The sequence below is a fragment of the Ochlerotatus camptorhynchus genome, unplaced genomic scaffold (genome assembly GCF_037179485.1).
Source record: "Ochlerotatus camptorhynchus isolate MF236.1 unplaced genomic scaffold, CSIRO-AGI_Acam_v1.1 ptg000062l, whole genome shotgun sequence".
Lineage (NCBI taxonomy): Eukaryota > Metazoa > Arthropoda > Insecta > Diptera > Culicidae > Ochlerotatus > Ochlerotatus camptorhynchus.
This window is the reverse complement of record NW_027040552.1, coordinates 3,854,324-3,874,953: the sequence shown is the minus strand read 5'-3', so window position 1 is coordinate 3,874,953 and position 20,630 is coordinate 3,854,324. Positions and strand designations below refer to the sequence as shown.

Here is a 20,630-nt window from a genome sequence, read left to right as displayed (position 1 = left end):
CACAAGCCGAAGCCGCACAATCATTCAACATTGCACGTTGGACTTGTTCACTGCGCATGGACATCGTAGCATTCCTAGCAGCTCAATACATACACCTCACACCAATGAAAAAAAACCAGACGCCTAAAATTCCGTCGAACATCCAGCTCATCGGAGTAACTGTGATCCGTCGATATCAGAAGAATTTTAACATTGCAATCAGTAGAAATTGTTCAATTTATCATTTATAAGTCACCCATAAAATGTAGTGAAAACAAACGGCTTTTTCGAAGGCCAGCAATAAATCATTACATAAGAGCTCTAGTTTATTGTAAATAAAACTGAACCGTCCTCAAAGGTGCAAAAAACTTGAGTAATAGTGCGCGATTAGCTTGTATCGTTTTGATGCGTTCGGCAAGCAAGACCCCTCAAAAACCGATCTGCTGTTTCTACAGAAAATTTCATCGCACGTCTCTATCAACGTCTCTGGCAAGACCGAGAAAGAGAAAGTAGTCTGTTTCCCTCTTGCTCTCGCTCATTCGATTTCAATGGTGCAGTAGTGTGCGCCGATTAAACATCATAAAGTTCTATAATCTTCTCTCTGTTCGGCTCTCGTATTTCTTGGGATCCCTCTCGGATGAGTTTTAAGATATCTAAATTAAGTACTTTCCGTACTTACCATCTGACCATCTAATCGTTTTGTTTTATATATTAATCTTTCGTTTTTTAAATCGTTCATTTAATACCAATAAAACGAATATTATAACCTGTTAAATCACTCATCTTATCAAGTATCCTGAGCAAAAAATTCCACACATAAAATGAAATCAAAATAGTCCTTTACTATATTCTCATCATGAATGTATGTTACACTCACAACTTTTACTGCGTAACCAATTTATTTCTCAATGATTTTTTTTTTTTTTTTTTTTTTCTTTATTTTTGTGATTTTTAGCCGTAGGCTAGTTCATCACATATTTCTCAATGATATAAATCATCACACTAAATGACTATTATAAGTGAAAATTTCATAATGTCATAACAAGATAGCTTATGTAACGTAATATCAACTTTAGCCTGAACTTGGCGTTAATCTGCACAAACTTTCCTATGATCCGTTATATTTGAAATATGTGCCATTTTGAAAAATGAATTGATTCAAAACATCGATTCAAAAAGATCGATTCGAAATGATTGATTTACTCGATTATTTTTAAAAAACATTAATCGGTTCACTAAGACCGATTCTTGCCTCAAGATCGCCCAATTCTAGTCATCACACCCAACGGTTCTTCGGGGGATTTTTTTTTTTTTGGTTATTTGTGGTAATTTTTCGGAACTGTTTTATCCCACAACATTCATGGTGTCCTTTTGAACTATAATGGGCGTGAAAATCAAAAAAAAAAAAAACAAGATGGTGTCAAGTTTTGAACGCGTATAACATGGTCATTTATTATTGAAATGCAATTTTAATTACATCATTTTATTCAGGTTGAATTTAAGATTTGTTTGGTATAACGATGCTACACGGATAGAAATCTCCTTATTCCTTTTGGCAAATTTCTATTGCTGATTATTCATAAAATGTATAAGTCAACTAATAACCAGACGCCTTGCAAAAAGTTAATGAAGATCATGTGTCAAATGAAATGTATAAGCGGTCACACATATCTGTTATGCATTCTTATAGGATCTATATGGTTTGTCTTATGGAATGTATAAGGCTGATGTTTTGGCGAAAATGTATAAGTGAAACACATGAATAAAATAATTGATTTTCGTTTCGTGTAGTTGGTTAAAGATTGTACTCGAAAAAAAATGCAACACATTCTAAAAACTAAGTTTAGAGTGTAATGTTTACATGTGCACCTAAGAGGAAGAGGTGACAATTGGCTTCTTCCTCTTTTATTTCTATCTCTATCTTTATCTATCTCTATCTCTATTTTACGCACATGAAATCGGCCAATCAGGAGCTGGTTCACGTTTGACAGAAAAGTGGTTCATTTTCGCCCCCGTATCGTCACCTCTTCTCTTAGATGTGCACAGGGGCTGGCTGGCGGCCATGTTTTTGATGCTTTCATCTGCTCTTGTCTGTCTGCTCACAACACGAGTTTGCGTCCCTTTCCTTCATGTATACGTCAGGCGGGCCGTATTTAAATAAGGCCCGTGATCTTGCCTACTGTCAAACGTATAGGATTGATATGGGGTTGCCAGTCTCCTGGATGTGCACAATCTCGTCGCAATCTGTCACGTGGTTATTTTAGACTGGGGGATTGCCTGTACAGGAACATAATTGCCTGGGTTTTGGCGGCATTGATTTTGATTTTCCACGTTTTCGCGTAGTCAGCAAAGGTGTCAAGGCATCGTTGAAGCTTGTTGGTGATTTCGCGAGGCAATCTGCCTTTGATGGAAATTGCAGTATTATCTATGAACAGGAAGCACACGCACCCGTTACTGAGATCGGGTATGTAGGAAGTGTATAAGCCGTAAATCAAGGGGGCCCAACAGACTACCTTGTGGGACGCCTGCTGGGATGGAGAACGTGTCGGAGAGACAACCATTCGACGATACCTTGAACAACCTTTGCTGAAGGTAGCTACGGGTAATTTCTATCAGATGTAAAGGAAAGTTGAAGTTGCAAAGCTTGAGTATAAGGCCGTTGTTACTTCGGATGTTGTTCATCACCCGTACTAGCTGGTGCGTTGTGGAGTGCCCTTTCCTGAACCCAAACTGTTCCGGTAGGAGAATATTGTTTTCCTCCACAAACTTGAGCAATCTATTGAGAATGAGTTTCTCAAACAATTTGCTCAGCGCTGATAGGAGGCTGATCGGTCTGTAGCTTGACGGCAATGCTGGATCTTTACCGGGTTTGCGGATCGGTATAATTTTTGCTATCTTCCAGATGCTTGGAAAGTAGTGCAGCTCCAAGCATCTGTTGAAGATGGCAGTTAAAACTGCATAGTCTTTCATGCTAAGCCATTTTATGATTAGGTTAAAAACACCGTCAAAACAGGGGGCCTTCATATTCTTTGAATATTTCAGCGCTGTTCTACCGTAATTCTATCCTCCGGAGGCACGGCACAAGGGGAGTAATCTACATTTTCGACGCATTGCGTCACCTGATTTTCGAGCGGACTTTGGGTAGCTGAGCCAAGCAAATGCGATGCAGCAATATGATTGCCAATCGCATTTAAAGGGCGAACACGAAATTATTGCGACACATTCAACAGGGCATAACTTTTTTACCATTGGGTAAAAATCAACCAAATTTTGCACACTTTCTCATTGATGTGTATTGTGTACATGCTGTCAAACTCGAAGTCATGTTTTTCGATTCAACGAAAATGGAGGTGAACCAATGCGAGTTGAGAGAACAAATTCTTTCCAAACACCTGGAATTTCCTGACCTGTCGCACCGGCAGTTGGGAAAAATGTTGAACATTCACCATTCAACCGTCTCCAGAGTGTTGAAGCGGTTCCAGGAGCGGTTGACGTTGGACCACGGCAAAAGAGCTGGAAGAAAACCGGGACCGGAGAACAAAAAGATGGAGGGAAAGGTGAAGCGGATGATTAAAGCAAATCCCAACGTATCAAGCCGTGATTTGGCTAAAAAGATTGGCATGTCGCAGAGCTACGTCCAGAATGCAAAGAAGAGAGCTGGACTACATACATACAAGGTACAGAACTTCCCAAACCGCAATGAGCGGCAACAATCGACGGCTAAAACTCGGGCACGGAAGCTCTACGAGAAGATGCTGACAAAATATGGCTGCTGTGTGATGGACGACGAAACGTATATAAAAGCCGATTTTAAGCAAATTCCGGGGTTGGAGTTTTTCACCGGCAAGAGCAAGTTCGATGTGGACGACAAATTTAAAAAGAAGAAAATGTTGAAGTTCGCCTCCAAATATCTCATTTGGCAGGCCATCTGCTCTTGCGGACTGAGGAGTGAGCCTTTCGTGACAAAGGGCACAGTAAATGGCGAGATCTACAAATCTGAGTGCCTCGAGAAGCGCCTTTTGCCGTTCTTGCAGCAGCACGACGAAGCTCCGCTATTTTGGCCAGATTTGGCATCATGCCACTATTCTAAAAGTGTCCTGGAGTGGTATGAGGCCAATTCTGTCCATTTTGTTCCAAAGGACATGAATCCGCCAAACTGTCTGGAGCTGCGCCCGGTGGAGCAGTACTGGGCAATAATGAAGCGGGAACTTCGGAAGAGCAAGAAGGCAGTCAAAGACGAGAAGGACATGTTAAGAAAATGGAAAAAAAACTGAGAAACTGGTACCGGATGACACTGTAAAGACTTTGATGGAGGGCATCAAGCGAAAATGCGTTCAATTTTACACTCAAGGCTCCATCGATTAACTTTTCTTTTGATTTTTGAAGTAAATATATGTATAAAACTACCCTAAAATTTTGGTTTGATTCTAAACATTATAAGAAAATTGGCATGACATTTTCGGTGTCGCAATAATTTCGTGTTCGCCCTATACTTTCTCTTGTGGGGTAATGAGCCGATTGTCATCATTTTCGACTCTGAGAGGTGGAACGGGTTTTGAATGAGTTTTCAGCACCTTGGTTACTTTCCAGAATTGACGGGAGCGGTCATCCAGATTCTGAGCAACACGCCTGAATCTTTCATTTCAGAGTGCGTCCATACTGGAAGCAATCTGCCTGTTCAGATCGACCATTGCACGTTTTTTAACCAGATCACCAGTCCTCTGAAACTGGCGTCTACGCACATTTCTCAAGCGAATCAGTAATTGGGTGTGGGAATCAATGGCAACAAACTTATCCCTCACAGGAACTTGTCGAACACACGTCTCGTCAGCCACGGATATGGCCTGGTGGAGTCCTTCCAGTGCCCGGTCGATGTCCTCTACTTTGTCAAGCGGCGGATTTTCATCGATGTTTCTGTCAACCACATGCGCAAACTGCACCCAGTTAACGTGATGGTAATCTTTGCGCAGGCTTTGAGCAGGTGCCACGTTGATGCCGACGATGATCGCAACCCCTCCTACGATACGATCAAACCGGATAATGTTATGATCAGGCAACCAAAAGCTGTCACCGGATTTGAGATGGGTCTCTGTTAGGAGACCCACGTCAATACTATGCTTGCGGAGAAAGTCAGCAAGCTCGAGTCTTTTTACTCCTACAGAGCATGCGTTCCATGTGACGACAGCTATCGGTTTAGACGTCATACTGAATAATAAACTTACCGAGCACTTGGATCTGTTTGGGCTTGCTGCGGCACTGACGAAGAGCGCTGGTCATGTCGACGAAAATCAGTTGATCAGCTCATCCGCAGAGAAGAGATCGAGATTGACGTTTTGTGCTGATGGTTGCCTCCAGAATCCAGGGGGGAGGGAGCTTTGTCCAGCAGAAGCACTAGACGTTTCTTTTAATCTCCACGACTATGGACCGTCCTCAGAAGTGGCCCCCCAAAGGGCATCAGTGTTTTTATCACACATGGCTGGAGTAAATTGGATTATTCGGGTGACACGGTTCCTTTTTGTTTGTTTAATTTTATTTTAAACAGGATTAGAATTGAAATTAAGCAGCTCGGCTAGCTCGCCTGCTTAAGCGAATCCTGACCCTTCTTCTACCAAACTATCCAACTCCGTAGCATCTATGGGGCGTCGATGAGTCGCTGGCCTCCCGATAAGTAGATGCTACATCAACAATGTCCTTTCTTTCCCCGTAACGGAAAGGATGGTAATTGTCATGCTTTTCCTGTTCTGAACTTTGATTGGAGAACTATTCACTCCCAAATAGGTTTTCCTTAAGCAATCAGAATAAGAATGTTAAAGCTGCCAAATGACAGTTGCCAGTATGCAATCTACGAATTACTCCATTACACACGCAACGCACGCAGAAGCACCAGACGTTTTCTGACGAGGGCCGGATTGCACCCGCGGATTTGCTTGACCGACCGAAGAGACGGGAAGTCCTCCACCCTGAATGCCGGCGTATTGTCCTTCTTTCGTCCTGGTTGGTTTCTTGTGGACGCCTGCTTTCGGATCCGCTTGAAATCTTCGCGTTTGGGGCACTTTTTGTCGGACCCTTGATGAGCGCCACCACAGTTGGCGCATTTGGCCGTTTCCGGCTCGTCGACATCACACTCGGAGGAGACATGGTTTTGGGCGCATTTGCCACAGGGCGGCTTGATGTAGTAGTTTCGGGTGCCAAAATTCAGGCAACGTTGACACTAGGTGACGTCGTGATGGCCGCCACGGTATGGCTACCACCGGAAAATGATGGAATTGTTAGAGCGGATGGTCTTCAACGCATTGAGCGTCACCGTTCCCTTCTGGAAATGCACCAGGAAAAGGCAATCCGATAGACGGCAGTTGGGACCAGCTTGTAGCGGTCCTTGATTTCCGCTTCGATTAACTTCGGTTCAAAGCTCGGTAAACCTCGGATGACCACTTTGAAGGGCTTCTCGCCTGGGATATCGTGAGTGAAGAATTCCGCCTTAGACTTCTCCAGGTAAGATGTGGCCAGCTCGTATTGTGCTTTCGTGCGGAGCATCATCTTTATTCCGATTCTACTGATTTTGAACTCAGCTTTAATGCCCATGGACGCGAAGCTAGCGATGAGCGTGTTTAGAGGTGCATTTTTCACTACCAACGGTGGTAGTTTGACGTTTGCCGCATTTGGGCTGGCATTTTCGGTTTCTTCAGCGATACCGAAATCGCCGATATCGCTGACGTTTGTCGCGGTAACATCGTCGCTACCAATCATGCCATCGGACTGGCCTCGATTCTTCTTCCTCTGTTTAATGCGCTTTTCCGTCACAGTTGGTTGGGTATTGGCGTTAACGGCGACTCTGTAGCTCTTTACTCCTATAGACTGTTCCAGAAAGTATAAGCACACCTTATTTTAACGGTCACTTTGAATATAATGAAATATTTCAACATGTTTTGGCTGCGTCCTTTTGTTTGCTCATTTCTGAATGACATAGCATCAAAAAAGTGCTGTCAAAATGCGTGGTCTTACTCCGGAACAACGAAAATGTATCGTGCTCTCCGGAACAACGAAAATGTATCGTGCACAAATGGTGCACTGTGAGCGGACTCTCCTTGAGAAAATTGGCCAAGGAAGAGGGTGTAAGCGTCGGAGCGGAACGAACTGCGATTAAAAAATATAGAGAACAGTGCACGTTTGAAGATGCGCCGAAGAGTGGCCGGAAATCCGGTCCTGTAAGTCCGGATATCGATAAAAAAGATCAGGGATGTCTACAAACGAAAACCAGCGACTTCCGTTCGGGATGTTGCCAAAAAACTAGGGACCTCGTCGAGTAACGTCATGCGTGCCAAAGAAAGACTTGGGCTAAAAACATACCGGAAGCAGAAAAAACCCAAATGGAACCCAAAACAGGCCGCGTCCGTGAAACCACCGCCCGCAAACTCTACGATTCGTTATTTTGTCGAAATTCTGGTTGTGTAATAATGGACACGTACGTGAAACTAGATTACAAAACGCTTCCCGGCCCACAATTCTATACTGTAAGCGAAGGCAAGGACATCCCCGAAACGGAGAAGGCAATTTTTACCGAAAAATTTGGTAAGAAGGTTATGGTTTGGCAGGCTATATGCGAGTGTGGTAAAACATCTAGTCCGTACATCACAACGGAGACGATGAACACTCAGAAATACGTTAAGGAATGTCTCCAGAAGCAGTCCGCATCGTGCTCTCTTGCCGTGCGGATCTATTTGCTTTTTGCTAAAGGAAGTGTTACTACTACCTAAAGCTACAACAAATTTAAACAGCACTTTTCTGTAAAAATTTTCTACCTTGTTCAACTCTTATTCCTCTTCGATCCTTGTTTGGACCCTACCCGAGGTAATTCTTCTTGGATATCGATTTGGAAAATTCCTCTTCGATCCTTCAGATTCTTATTAATCTGCTTGGAAGTCGATTTGGATAAAAATTTACTGCCGCCATGGCGCCTAAACGCAAAAGAAAGGGGCAAACTCTTGACCCCCCTTCTGATGAAATTAATTTGAGTAATCAATTTGATTTGCTCACGGATGATGAGAATGATCCATTATCCAAGAAAAATTCTAGTAAACTTTCCCGGCTTAATGCCAAGAAGGAAAAGATTCCCCCTATTGTGATAACCACTACCGATTTCCATGCTCTTCGCATGGAACTTTTGAATTTCGTGAAAGTTAAGTTTTCACTACAAATTGGACGTCGGGGTGAATGCCGTGTATTGGCTGAAACCTTGGACGGATTTAAATGTCTTCTCAAGTATCTTACTGAGAAGAAGCACAAATTTTTTACTTACGACACCAAAACTGAACGTGTGTTCAAGGTTGTCATGAAAGGACTGCCCAGTGGTGAATCCCTGGATCAGATCAAAGATGAACTGGCAAAATTACTTGGAGTTGTGCCACTCCAAGTAATCAAAATGAAAATGAAATCCCGTCCTGGCGATTCGCGCAACGGGATTTCTAATGATTTTTATTTAGTTCACTTCAAGTCTAGTGAACTAAACAACCTTAAGGCCTTAGAAAAAGCTAGCCTTATGCTCCATGTCCGAGTGAAGTGGGAACACTTCAGGAAGACTGGAGGAAATTTCCAAAACCTCACCCAGTGCCGTAAGTGCCAGGGATGGGGTCACGGAACTAAAAATTGCTACATGCCAGCTAAATGCATGAATTGTGGTGATTCCTCTCACGCAAAGGACGACTGTCCTGTGAAAGAAGATCCTAAGAAATTTAAATGTTCAAATTGTGGTGAAAACCACAAATCCAATTTTTGGGAATGTAAGACTCGCAAAGCGATCCTACAATCTCGTTCTAACCGTCAGGTAGGAAACGCTCCACGTTTCCGACCAGGTACAAATTCCTCTGCTGTTAACAACGGTCAGCGAGGAACAAATTCTACATTCGTACCCGTAGGTACAAATATCACCTCTGCTTCAAATTTTTCATCTGTACCTACTCCCCTCGCTGCTAACAATGTTCAGCGAGTTAATGGAGCTACCTATGCTGCTATTGCAGCGGGTAGAAATCAAAATACTAACCAACGTTCTAACGGAAATTTTGACAATTTTGACTTAGGAAGCATTACTGCCCCCAAAATGGAATTTTTACAGAATTCATTAATTGACATGATTTCTGATATGCTTAAATCTAACTCCATGTTTGATGCTATTCAAACTGGAGTAAAATTTGCAAATAATATTGTCATGACTTTAAAATTCAGTAATGGATTTTAAAGCATTAAATATTGTAAATTGGAATGCTCGATCTCTTAAAGATAATGAAGACGAGCTATTTAACTTTTTGCGAGTTCATAACGTGCATATTGCCGTTATAACTGAAACGTTCCTTAAACCTGACCATAAGGTTAAGAAGGACGCAAATTACTTGATTTATAGAAATGATCGTCTTGATGGACCCTGTGGTGGCGTTGCCATCATTATTCATAGACGAATCAAACATAAAATTCTTTCTTCATTTGAAACCAAAGTTTTTGAAACTTTGGGAGTTTCTGTTGAAACAAAATTTGGACAACTTACGTTTATAGCTGCCTATTTGCCATTCCAATGCGTAGGCCAGAAAAAGAATTTTCTCAAGGGTGACCTCCAGAAACTTACCCGTCATAGGTCTAAATTCTTCATTATTGGTGATTTTAATTCAAAACACCGCTCATGGAATAATGCTCAAAGCAATTCCAATGGTAATATTCTGTTTGATGATTGTTCTGCAGGTTATTACACTATTCAATATCCAAACAGCCCAACATGCTTTTCTTCTGCAAGAAATCCCTCCACTATTGATTTGGTCTTAACTGATTCATGTCAACTTTGTAGCCAATTGGTTACCCATGCTGACTTCGGTTCTGATCACCTTCCAGTAACTTTTGAAATATCCCAAGAAATAATTTGTAATCCCAACAGCTCTACTTTCAATTACCATAGAGCTGATTGGGAGCAGTATCGAACATTTATGGAATATAACTTCGATCCAAACATTCCTTTGCAAACCAAAGATGAAATTAATTATGCTCTTGAATCTCTGACTACTTCTATAGTTGAAGCAAGAGCTGTCTCAGTACCAAAATGCGAGGTTAAATTCGATTCAATTATAATAGACGATGATCTTCAGCTCTTGATCCGTCTTAAAAATGTCCGTAGAAGACAATATCAAAGAACACGCGATCCTGCCATGAAAGTTATCTGGCGGGATTTGCAAAAACAAATTAAAAAGCGATTCTCTGTCCTGAGGAACAAAACTTTTGAAAATAATATTTCTAAATTAGACCCGAGTTCCAAACCCTTTTGGAAACTCACAAAAATTTTGAAAAAACCTCAAAAGCCTATTCCAGCGCTTAAAGAAGGTGGTAAAATTTTGATCACAAATTTGGAAAAAGCTCAGAAACTTGCTAAGCAATTCGAGAGTTCCCATAATTTCAGTTTGGGTCTTACTAGTCCTATTGAGAATCAGGTTGCTCGGGATTTTCTGAATATTTTCTCTCGGGAAAATATTTTTGATGATTCCTGGGGGACTGATTTGGACGAAGTAAGGTCTATAACTAAAAATTTTCAAAATATGAAAGCTCCAGGTGATGATGGAATTTTCTATATCCTCATCAAAAAACTCCCAGAGAGTACCTTGTCTTTCTTGGTAAAATTATTTAACAGATGTTTCCATTTGGCATACTTTCCTGATAAATGGAAAAATGCAAAAGTTGTTCCAATTTTGAAGCCGGATAAAAATCCAGCTGAAGCTTCTAGCTACCGTCCAATAAGTTTGCTTTCTTCAATAAGTAAACTTTTTGAAAAGATAATTTTGAATAGAATGATGCTTCACATCAATACAAACTCAATTTTTGCAAATGAGCAGTTTGGATTTCGCCATGGGCATTCAACTACTCATCAACTCTTGAGAGTTACCAATTTAATTCGTTCAAACAAATCTGAAGGCCACTCAACTGGAGTTGCTCTTCTAGACATAGAAAAAGCATTCGACAGTGTTTGGCATGAAGGTTTGATTGCTAAATTGAAAAAGTTTAATTTTCCACTTTATATTATGAAATTAGTTCAAAATTATTTAACTGACAGAACTCTTCAAGTAAATTATCAAAATTCCAAATCTAATCGACTACCTGTTAGGGCAGGAGTTCCTCAGGGTAGCATTCTTGGGCCTATATTGTATAACATTTTCACTTCGGACCTCCCTGATTTGCCTCAGGGTTGCCACAAATCTTTGTTCGCTGATGACACAGGCATTTCCGCTAAAGGAAGAAGTCTTCGTGTTATTTGCAGCAGACTGCAGAAAAGTTTAGATATTTTCTCTTCTTATTTACAAAAATGGAAGATTTCTCCCAACGCTTCCAAAACTCAACTTATAATATTTCCACATAAGCCTAGAGCTTCGTTTTTGAAACCTAGTAGTAGTCACTTAGTCACTATGAACGGAGTTCCAATTTCCTGGTCAAACCAAATGAAATATCTTGGATTAATACTTGACCAAAAATTAACTTTTAAAGATCACATTGAGGGCATTCAAGCCAAATGTAACAAATATATCAAATGTTTGTATCCTCTTATAAACAGGAAATCCAAACTTTGCTTGACGAATAAACTTCTAATATTTAAACAAGTTTTTAGACCGGCCATGCTTTACGCTGTGCCAATATGGTCTAGTTGCTGCACTACCAGGAAAAAAGCACTTCAAAGGATTCAGAACAAAATTCTGAAAATGATTTTGAAGTTGCCTCCCTGGTACAGTACAACCGAAGTACATAGAATTTCGAATGTTGAGACTTTAGCACAAATGTCCAACAAAATAATTAATAATTTCAGGCAAAAATCGTTGCAATCCTCAATTGCAACGATTAATTCCCTTTATACTTAGATAAGATTTAGTTTTAGTTTTTAGTTTAAAGATATCAATTGTTATGCTGACATGCAGGTTAAAAAACCTGTTTAAAATACTGAATTGCCAAGACATGAACAATGTAAAAACACTTAGATATATATCATAACAATTAAGGCTGGTACGTTACTGCAGTAACTGGAGCACCTAGGTTAAAATGAAATGTAATTTATTTTGAATTTGGAACAAATAAAGAGTTAAAAAAAAAAAAAAAAAAAAAAAAAAAAAAAAAAAATGTCTCCAGAAGCGATTGTTGCCGATGATCAGGCAGCACGAAGGTCAAGTAGTATTTTGGCCTGATTTGGCTTCATGTCATTACGCAAAGGACACTTTAGAATGGTACAAAAGTCAAAATGTATGTTTCGTGCCGAAAGCCATGAATCCGCCGAACTGCCCGGAGGCACGGCCAATCGAGACTTTTTGGGCTTTAACCAAAGCAAAGCTTCGAAAATTAATAAAATCAGCGGACGACATCCAAAAATTCAAAAAAAGATTGGCCAAAAGTGGTCAAAATGGTGGGAAGTACCACTGTGCAGAAGCTAATGAGTCATGTTCGAGGAAAAGTTAGGAGTCTTGGCTATGATTAAATATGTTGATTAAACGAGAGTAAAATATCATTTGAAATACAAATACAAATATGATTTGCCAAATAAAATTATTAAAACATAAAAAAACATGACTTTTTTTGTTATTTTGAAAGTGTGCTTATACTTTCTGGAACAGTCTACATGAGAAAATCCATAAGCAAACGTCAGACTGTGCGTGAAACATGACAGACTTTGTACTATCCTTTTACTCCACTGAAAATATCCATAAGAATCATAAGGGAAGTAAAGCCGTTGGTCCCCGGTCCATGAGTTGATGGGTCGTTAGGTAGGGTGCAGATGTGGGAGCAGCTTCCCTGGCGTCGGTAGCATTTGTGCTTAGCACGGAAAACAAGATCGACGGAAAACAAACCCAAGGGAAAAAAAAACATATAGCTATATCCTGTCCTTATGGTCAGAATACACCAACTTGACTACTGTTTTAAACGCTTCGTTTTTTAGATACAAGAATTCCTGTTCTTCTTCTTGTGTCCAGTAGAATACGTCCGACCGTGTTAATAATCTAAGTCTCTCTGTGTCTGGCTCTATTGATAATAAGGTGCTTTGTAAAGTTCATCAGGCCCAGGAAACGTTTTCACTTCTGATAACGTTTCGGGTCTGCGGAAACTCTCTATGGCTTTCCGTTTGTTATCTTTGACACTTCAGCCGTCAGAAGATCCATTAAATTTAACGGACTGCTTGCCAAAAACACTCTTAACCGAATTAATCAAAACGTTATGCTCCTTTAGCTTTCGTAGTACCGCTTCCAAGTTCTTGTCGTGTTCAGCCTTAGATCTTCTGAAGATCAGAATACCATCGAGATAATAGATCACTCCATTGCAATCCGCTAGCACTACCGTCTGCAGAATCTCTTGGACAATATGTGGTGAATTACGTAAACCGAATAGGAGTTTAAATCTATAGGTGGCGTTCCCAGTGAAAAAGTTGGTCAGGTGCCTCAAATCCTGATGCAGCACCACATGGAAGAAAGCGCTCGATAGATCAATCGCCAAGAACCGACCGAACCAAGAGCCGATATTATCCCAAGCCCTGCCTTTTTTAACCTTGATTTGTTTTCCGTCAATCTTGTTTTCCGTGCTGAGCACCAATGCTACCGACGCCAGGGAGGCTGCTCCCACATCTGGACCCTACCTATCGACCCATCAACTCATGAACCGGGGATCAACGGCTTTACTTCCCTTCCAAAGGAGAAGGCGTGATCAGAGATGTTATTGCCTCAGAACATCCCGGCGGCGCCGACTGGGATTGAACCCAGGCCTGCTGGGGTGAGAGGCAATCACGCTTACCACTACACCACCGGTGCCGCTACGCCATGGCTTCTCTTTAAAGGCTGGAGGAATACAGGTAAACAGTTTTTTGATGGTGGTAAATCCTTGGCACGCTTAATTTTGGGAACTCTTCTGTCGAAGAGACTGCGACCACTTCGCGAAGGCAATAATCGTGACTTGTCCGTGTCTGGAAAATATTGAACTGGGACGCTCAGACCCAGTTGTAATACACTGTACCTTCTTGCTGTTCTTCAGTTGAGCAGAGCATTGCCACCATGAATAACATAGAACTTTTCCAATAAATGAGGACGATTTGGAGTGATGAATAATTCCGCAACAAATGAAGCGGCGTTTAATCGGATGTAATCGCGGCGATCTTTGACCTTGGGGCTGAATTCGGTTCAGTATTCTCGCCTGCGTGACGCTTTCGTCTGTGTGCTTCGCGACAAACACGTTCGATGTGTCCCTGAGGAAGCGAAATTGACAGGTTGTATGTGTCAAACAATCTCTTTTTGTATCTTACTAATAAAAAATATGACCATAAAATCGAAGACATCATATTGATTTGTTGTCTTCAATAAAATCTAATGATTTCATAATTCCGAAATAACATTTGTTTTCTTAAATCGGTATTCTGAACCTTGTCTTTGCTCTGACAAATCCGCCAAACAATCCCAACAAAGAGCGCTTAAATCCCTCCGCAAGTCAAATAAACTCATCACCTTCTCACGCTCGCAACCCAATCTTGACGTTAATAATCTCCGATTAACTTCACGCGCACTCCTTCATGCACACAGAGCCCTCAGATCGTGCACAATAATTTTAAATCTGGATGTCATAATTTCGCTCTTGGTTGCTACTTTACCATATTGCTCTGATTGCCACACGTGATCGTCAGAGACACTCGAATCACTCGGCGCATATCCACATGAGCAGCGTGAAGATGAAGACTCCTTTCTTCAGCAGTCGTGCCGTCGTGCTTGACGACGTGAGTCCGTTGCTAATGAGATGCAATCGTACCGACGACCGACCGTCGAAGGTAAATCAACGCCTCCTGCGCGATGAGAGGGCCACCACCCGGAGGACGACGGTCAGTCAAATGTAGAACTGTCGTCACACACACGGAACAGTGGACTCCAATAAAAAGAGCCTTCGAAGTGTCGAGTTCATACAGTGAGGATTCTTGCAACGCGGTGGATTACGACACTACGATTTGCTTATAGGGACAAATTTGTTCAAATTGAATTTTAATGTGGCTTTGCAATTATATTGTGTTCGATTCTACCTGGTACCAATCAACTGCGTATTATGCGAATTTCAACTGAAGCAAATCGTGGCGCTCGGCTATTGATGATTGTAGTTCATTAATTATGCGCGGGAAAAGTTGGAAGAGAACGACTGTGCGACAAGTTTCTCAATTAAGGCGACAAAAGGAAGCGGTCATCAGAGGTGTAGTTTTTCGAGTTTCTCCGAATCCGAATATCGTTGGTCATTCCCGAGGTGTATAATTTGCCATTTTCAACGCTTTGAAACTATAGTCATCTACTCCGTGATGATGATAGCGAATGGTTCGGGTGCGGTAGATGGAAGCCGTGGAAGATGAATTCGTTGGCTATTATTTATACGCCGGGGTCGTATCATTAACCAGCCAGGCCGGGCCTAATGTCATCATTAGATTGTAGCACGTTTGTTTGATTAATCTGCGATTTGTTGCGATCGGATAATTATGTGGTTGCCTTTTTTGAACTAAAAGCTATTCTCTTAAGGGGCATCACGCCTCATGGCTTTTGAGCAACACACGCAACGCGCTTCTCAAATGTCGTGATTTATGCTTCCAGTCGTCAAGGCCTGCTTGAGTCACGATCTCAGCGCATAATTTGAACATCCAAGCAGGCACCTCTCACTCTCTGCCTTTCTCGCTATTCTTTGCGGGAGGTCTTTGGTAGTATGCTGTTCTCGAGTTACACTTCCTACGGGGCACATCCGTGTGAATTTCCTCAAGGATTGCAGCCTTTTTTGGCACAGCTGACGTAATCATGTCGAATTTAAAAATTCTCCTGAAGGGGCGACACAACAACAACACCAGAAAAGGCCATTGATCCCACGAAGACGATCATTATTTCGCTTCATTTCATTTCCCTATGACCACAGAGAGGGGCACCGAATACCAATGTTACCGGAATCGAACCAACTGCTGTTCAGACTCAGACCCAGCCGGCTCGCCATGCGACGACGGCAAAATTATCTTGAGGATGTAAGCAATTTCAGTTGATCAAATAAATTCGCCTCAATTTTATTTTGTTTTGCTTGGTTTCTTCGGCATGTTGTCGTTCCCTTCGATGAAGACGTGAGGTTCATTGATCGACCTGTTCGAATGTTTACTTTTGAATCGATTCCGTATCTCTCACATCAGATCTTGATGAGAATTTTCCCTCTTGTCTCTTTGCAGCTCCCGAACCACCCGGTTCAACATCAACAGACCCGGCAGACCACCAGCAGTAACCTGAATCATGTAAATAACAACAGCATCCCCAACGGTAGCAGCCATTATCAGCATAATTACCCGTCACAGCAGTACCACCACCAGCAGCAGCAGCAATCATCGCCCTATCACAGTATTGGATCCTATCAGGAACCAGGATCGACGGCGACTACCTTGAGGCTAAGTTATGTCACCGAGAGGATACTGGCATCGATACTGCCCACGCGGAGATCATCCCGGAACGGTGCCACCAGTCCGGGCTTTGCCGATGAACACGAACGGGAGCTGATCGAGATGCTGGAGCAGAAGCACGAGAAGGTAAGGCTTCGGGATTGATCTACGATGGGTGAAAATATTATCAGGGAACTCATATGTATATTTTTAAAGGATGCATTACATTTTATCGATTGGGGAATTTTATAATTTTAACTTCTTCATGTGTTTGGAAGATTAGACATTAGATAATCCGATGACGGTTTGTTGCATTTTCAGCAACCCCGGTAGCGTATGGACTTTTGATGTGTTGCCCGAGATTATGGGAGTTGACGAAGTGTTGACCTATCTCAGCAGCTTTACCATAAGGAGTTAATAGATGAACCACCCATCAGAACAATTCAGTGAAACGAGTGGTGGAATGGGCCTCGGCTTATTTTTTTAAAAATATGTTGGTTAGTTTCCAGAACGGCTTAATACAATCTGGGAGAGAACGGAACTTACGAGCAAAGTAATAGCTTCGAAACAACCTGGTCGGATCTTATGTAGAAAAAAAACTTCTTCACAGCAGCCTTTTGCGGTTAGCAGCTTGAAGAATTTTAGTTTCTTCCTTTCCTCCTGCAGGCAATCGGCGCAGCAAGTACCACTTTTAGGTCCACCCGGCTTCAATACAATCTCGATCTTGTTAGTCGAAAACGCTCGACGTTGAAAAATGTTTTCTTCAGTTAGTTTTAAGACAATTTAGTATTTCTCAATTCAAACTGTGATAAATTTAGTTTAACTAGGATAGCTACTATCAAATTGAACCTATAATTCCAAATCGTGACTTGCCTCTGTCCTATTCTTCTATCTGACGTTTTAAACTTGATAGACGTCACGACCGAAGTTAAGTTGTCGGCGATCCCTCGTGGAAGTTTGATTTATTCTAAGAGAAGAGGTGACAATTGGCTTCTTACTCTTTAATTTCTATCTCTATCTCTATCTTTATCTATGTCTATCTCTATCTTACGCCCATCAAATCAGTCAATCACGAGCTGGTTCACGTTTGACAGAAAAGTGGTTCATGTTTGCCCCCGTATTGTCACCTCTTATCTTAGGATTTATTGCAGCTGCCCAGTGACGTTGTACGCAACAAATCCCCGACCTGTAAACCCGATCCAGAATCATCCACTGGATCTGGATTACCATCTGAAATCTCCAGTACCGCTAACTTGGCAGTTGCCCGTTTAAACACTCCGCTGTTAGTCCGTACCAGTGTCTATTTTTATCATTTACCATCACACGCTTCAACCCAGTGTAGATGAATTGCGTTTGTTATGAAAATCTTCGCTGTTACGTACGCACTATATTTGTGTAAAATGAAAATAATCATTTTGCATTTCCGGAGAACTTTGAGATTTGGGCGTAATTGCTTTTGTAAATAAACACGTCTATCGCCGATTTCTCGTAAACTGAAACTCAATCTCGCGAACAAACCATACCAAATGATAGAGGAATCTTTTCTCTACCTGTTTGTGCCGTTATTTTTTATAGATTGAGCTTTAATTGGCGAGAAATCGGCGATTGTCGTGTTTGTTTACAAAAGCAATTACGCCTTAATCTCAAAGTTCTCCGGATTTGATCCTCAAAATCATCCTCACCAAGATGAAGACGAATATTAATATTGACAACAACGGAGGCAACATCCAGTCACGAATGAAGAAAAACAAAATTTAATGTTGACTACGATACTCAGAGGTTGCCTTGATCAGGAGAATGTTGTTATGTCAAAATTCAGATTCATGCAAGTAGTTGGTCTATCTGTTAAGGTTGTCTTCGTTTTCAGCTAAGTTGAGTGTAGAAGGAATGATTTTTATCAACACTGGTCCGTACCATAGCCTGACGTACCCGTCCGTCACTGGACACGATAGGTTCTTCGACCACTCCTCGCACCCAAGCCTTTCGGCGATCTCCTTCAACGACGTACACCAAGTCACCCTTCTGCAACTGTTGCGCTTCCCCAAACCATTTCGTTTGCTTATTGATGGTAGGAACGTATTCCCTTATCCAGCGCTTCCACATTTAATCTGATAGTTGCTGAGACCGTTTGTACGAGTCTCGTAGAGCCTGAGCTATATTCGTTGGTGGCACACTTTCCTGCGGTTCATTTGGCGAAACGATTTGGAGTGATTACAATCTCTGAGGAACTCTGAGAAACGAACATAAGGGGCCGACTATTTATCATATCTTCTGCCTCAGATAGAGTGGTCAGAAGAATCTCGTCAGACAGTTTTCGACCGTCATACAATGCTGCCATTCCCTGCTTCACTGTGCGCACCATTCGCTCCCAAACCCCACGGGGCGGAAGGGGAATTGAAGTGCCAGCAGCTTTGTACACTGGTGAACTCTTCTGCGCATTCCTTATTCATTTCTCGAATCTGCTGTAGGATTTCTTTGCTGGCTGCCTTTAGATTAGTGCCGTTATCCACCGGACCAAGATAGTCGACTCCAAATATGTAAACGGTCGCTGGTATGGAGTCAACCGGTGCACCGGGAGTGCAGCCATCCGAGGCACACTTGGTCGATTCTTCTTCACCTTACACCAGACACATCCTTTCTCAACTTTTGTGATGAGCGAACTAAGAATGGAATTAAGAACCGCTGTTTGATCTCGTTCTTCACAGTCTCTCAGAAAGCGTGCCCAAACCTTTCGTGGAAACTACGCACTAGTTTCTCCGTGATAGTGCTGTCGCGTGGCAGCGGAATCCAATTATTGCGTTCCAGTTGTTGGTTCTTCCACAGACAAACAGACATAACACTCGCAAGTTGTTCATCGAACGAGCATTTAACGGTCAATTTAAAAGTATCGTAGTTGGTAGTACCGCCACCTGTGGCGCGCATAGTCAATTCCCTTGCGTTTGACGTTTACACACTACCGCCATCTGTTCAGCGTACTACCCACCACAGTGTACTCAACAGATGGCGGTAATGTTTTTGCGACGATGTTTTACAGTGAAAAATATTCAATGTGTTATGTCTGTTTGTCTGTGATTCTTCCGTAGTGTCTTGATTTCGTCACCGAACGATTCGCCTTGTGCCATCTTGAACAAAACCTCCTCTGCCTTCTGAAACTCTGCTTGTCGTAGGGGAATTCTAACCGAAGGAATTCTGGTCATGATCCACCTTTCTTGAGACGCCGTAGGTTGTAAGGTTTCGATAGGTTGTCTACGAGCCTTCAGCCGACAATTCGACTCGAATCTGAAGAGACAAGCTACTGTTCGCACAAATAAATTCGATTTCGAAATGTTGTTAGCGTTGAAGAACGGTTTCACCAGGGCGATGTCATGGAACAAGAACATGGCTCTCAGTTCTGTTTTCGTGTTTGGGTGAGGGAGTGCTTGTTGCGGCCATGTACAGAAATTCTGGCTCCCGAAACCATGGACTTGTGGAATGTAATCTAGGATAGCGCCCCCACTTAGTTAGACAATCAGAAATGTTCAGTTTAGATGGTATCCAGAGCCGATCTAACAAGTTGGATAGGCTTAATATTTCACCGATTCTGAAGCCGACGAACTGTTTATATTTTCGCTGGCCCAAACGGATCCAGGAGAGTACAGCTTGTGAATCGCTCCAAAATAAAATTTGCTGAATCTCAAGGGAATGAATTTGTCGAATATTTTTCGACATGCGTGCTGCCAGTACCACTGCTTGCTGTTTTAAACGAGGAATAGTAAGCTGTTTCAGCGAGGCTAGCTTGGATCGGGCGATCACCAAAGAACATTGTACTCCCCATCGACATCAATCCGTAGCAAACCAGCACAACCAAATGCATTTTCACCTGCGGCACAAAATAGGTGTAGCTGAATCGGTCTAAAACGATCCGACTGGATACTCCCGAAGCAGGACCTTGGAATCTTTACCAATCTCGCCGATAGCTTCATCCCATTCACATGCCGTACGCCAAAGATCTTGGATCAGCATCTTTCCTAGCACAGTAAAAGGTGCCAGCAGACCCAACGGATCGAAGAGAGACACTACCGTGCTGATAACTTCTCTTTTGGTAGGACGCTCTAACCTATTACAAATCCTTACGTTACTAGATGGAACCGAGTATGACAGCATGTCTTCTTGCGTATCCCAAACTACTCCCAGCACTCGTTATCGATCGACGGACTTGTCTTGATTGAGGTGAATCATATTATTTGAC

The 20,630-nt window shown here is 42.0% G+C and overlaps 1 protein-coding gene across 9 annotated transcripts in view; it reads left to right on the top strand.

Moving 5' to 3' along the window:
• The window catches only part of by (blistery), an 854,610-nt gene that overhangs the window by 660,874 nt on the left and 173,106 nt on the right, over window positions 1–20,630 (top strand). For all 9 annotated transcript variants that reach the window (XM_065239770.1, XM_065239771.1, XM_065239773.1 and 6 more), the window contains one exon: window positions 16,199–16,549. In XM_065239770.1, coding sequence (XP_065095842.1) covers window positions 16,199–16,549 — 351 coding nt within the window. The remainder of the gene's footprint in view (window positions 1–16,198; window positions 16,550–20,630) is intronic.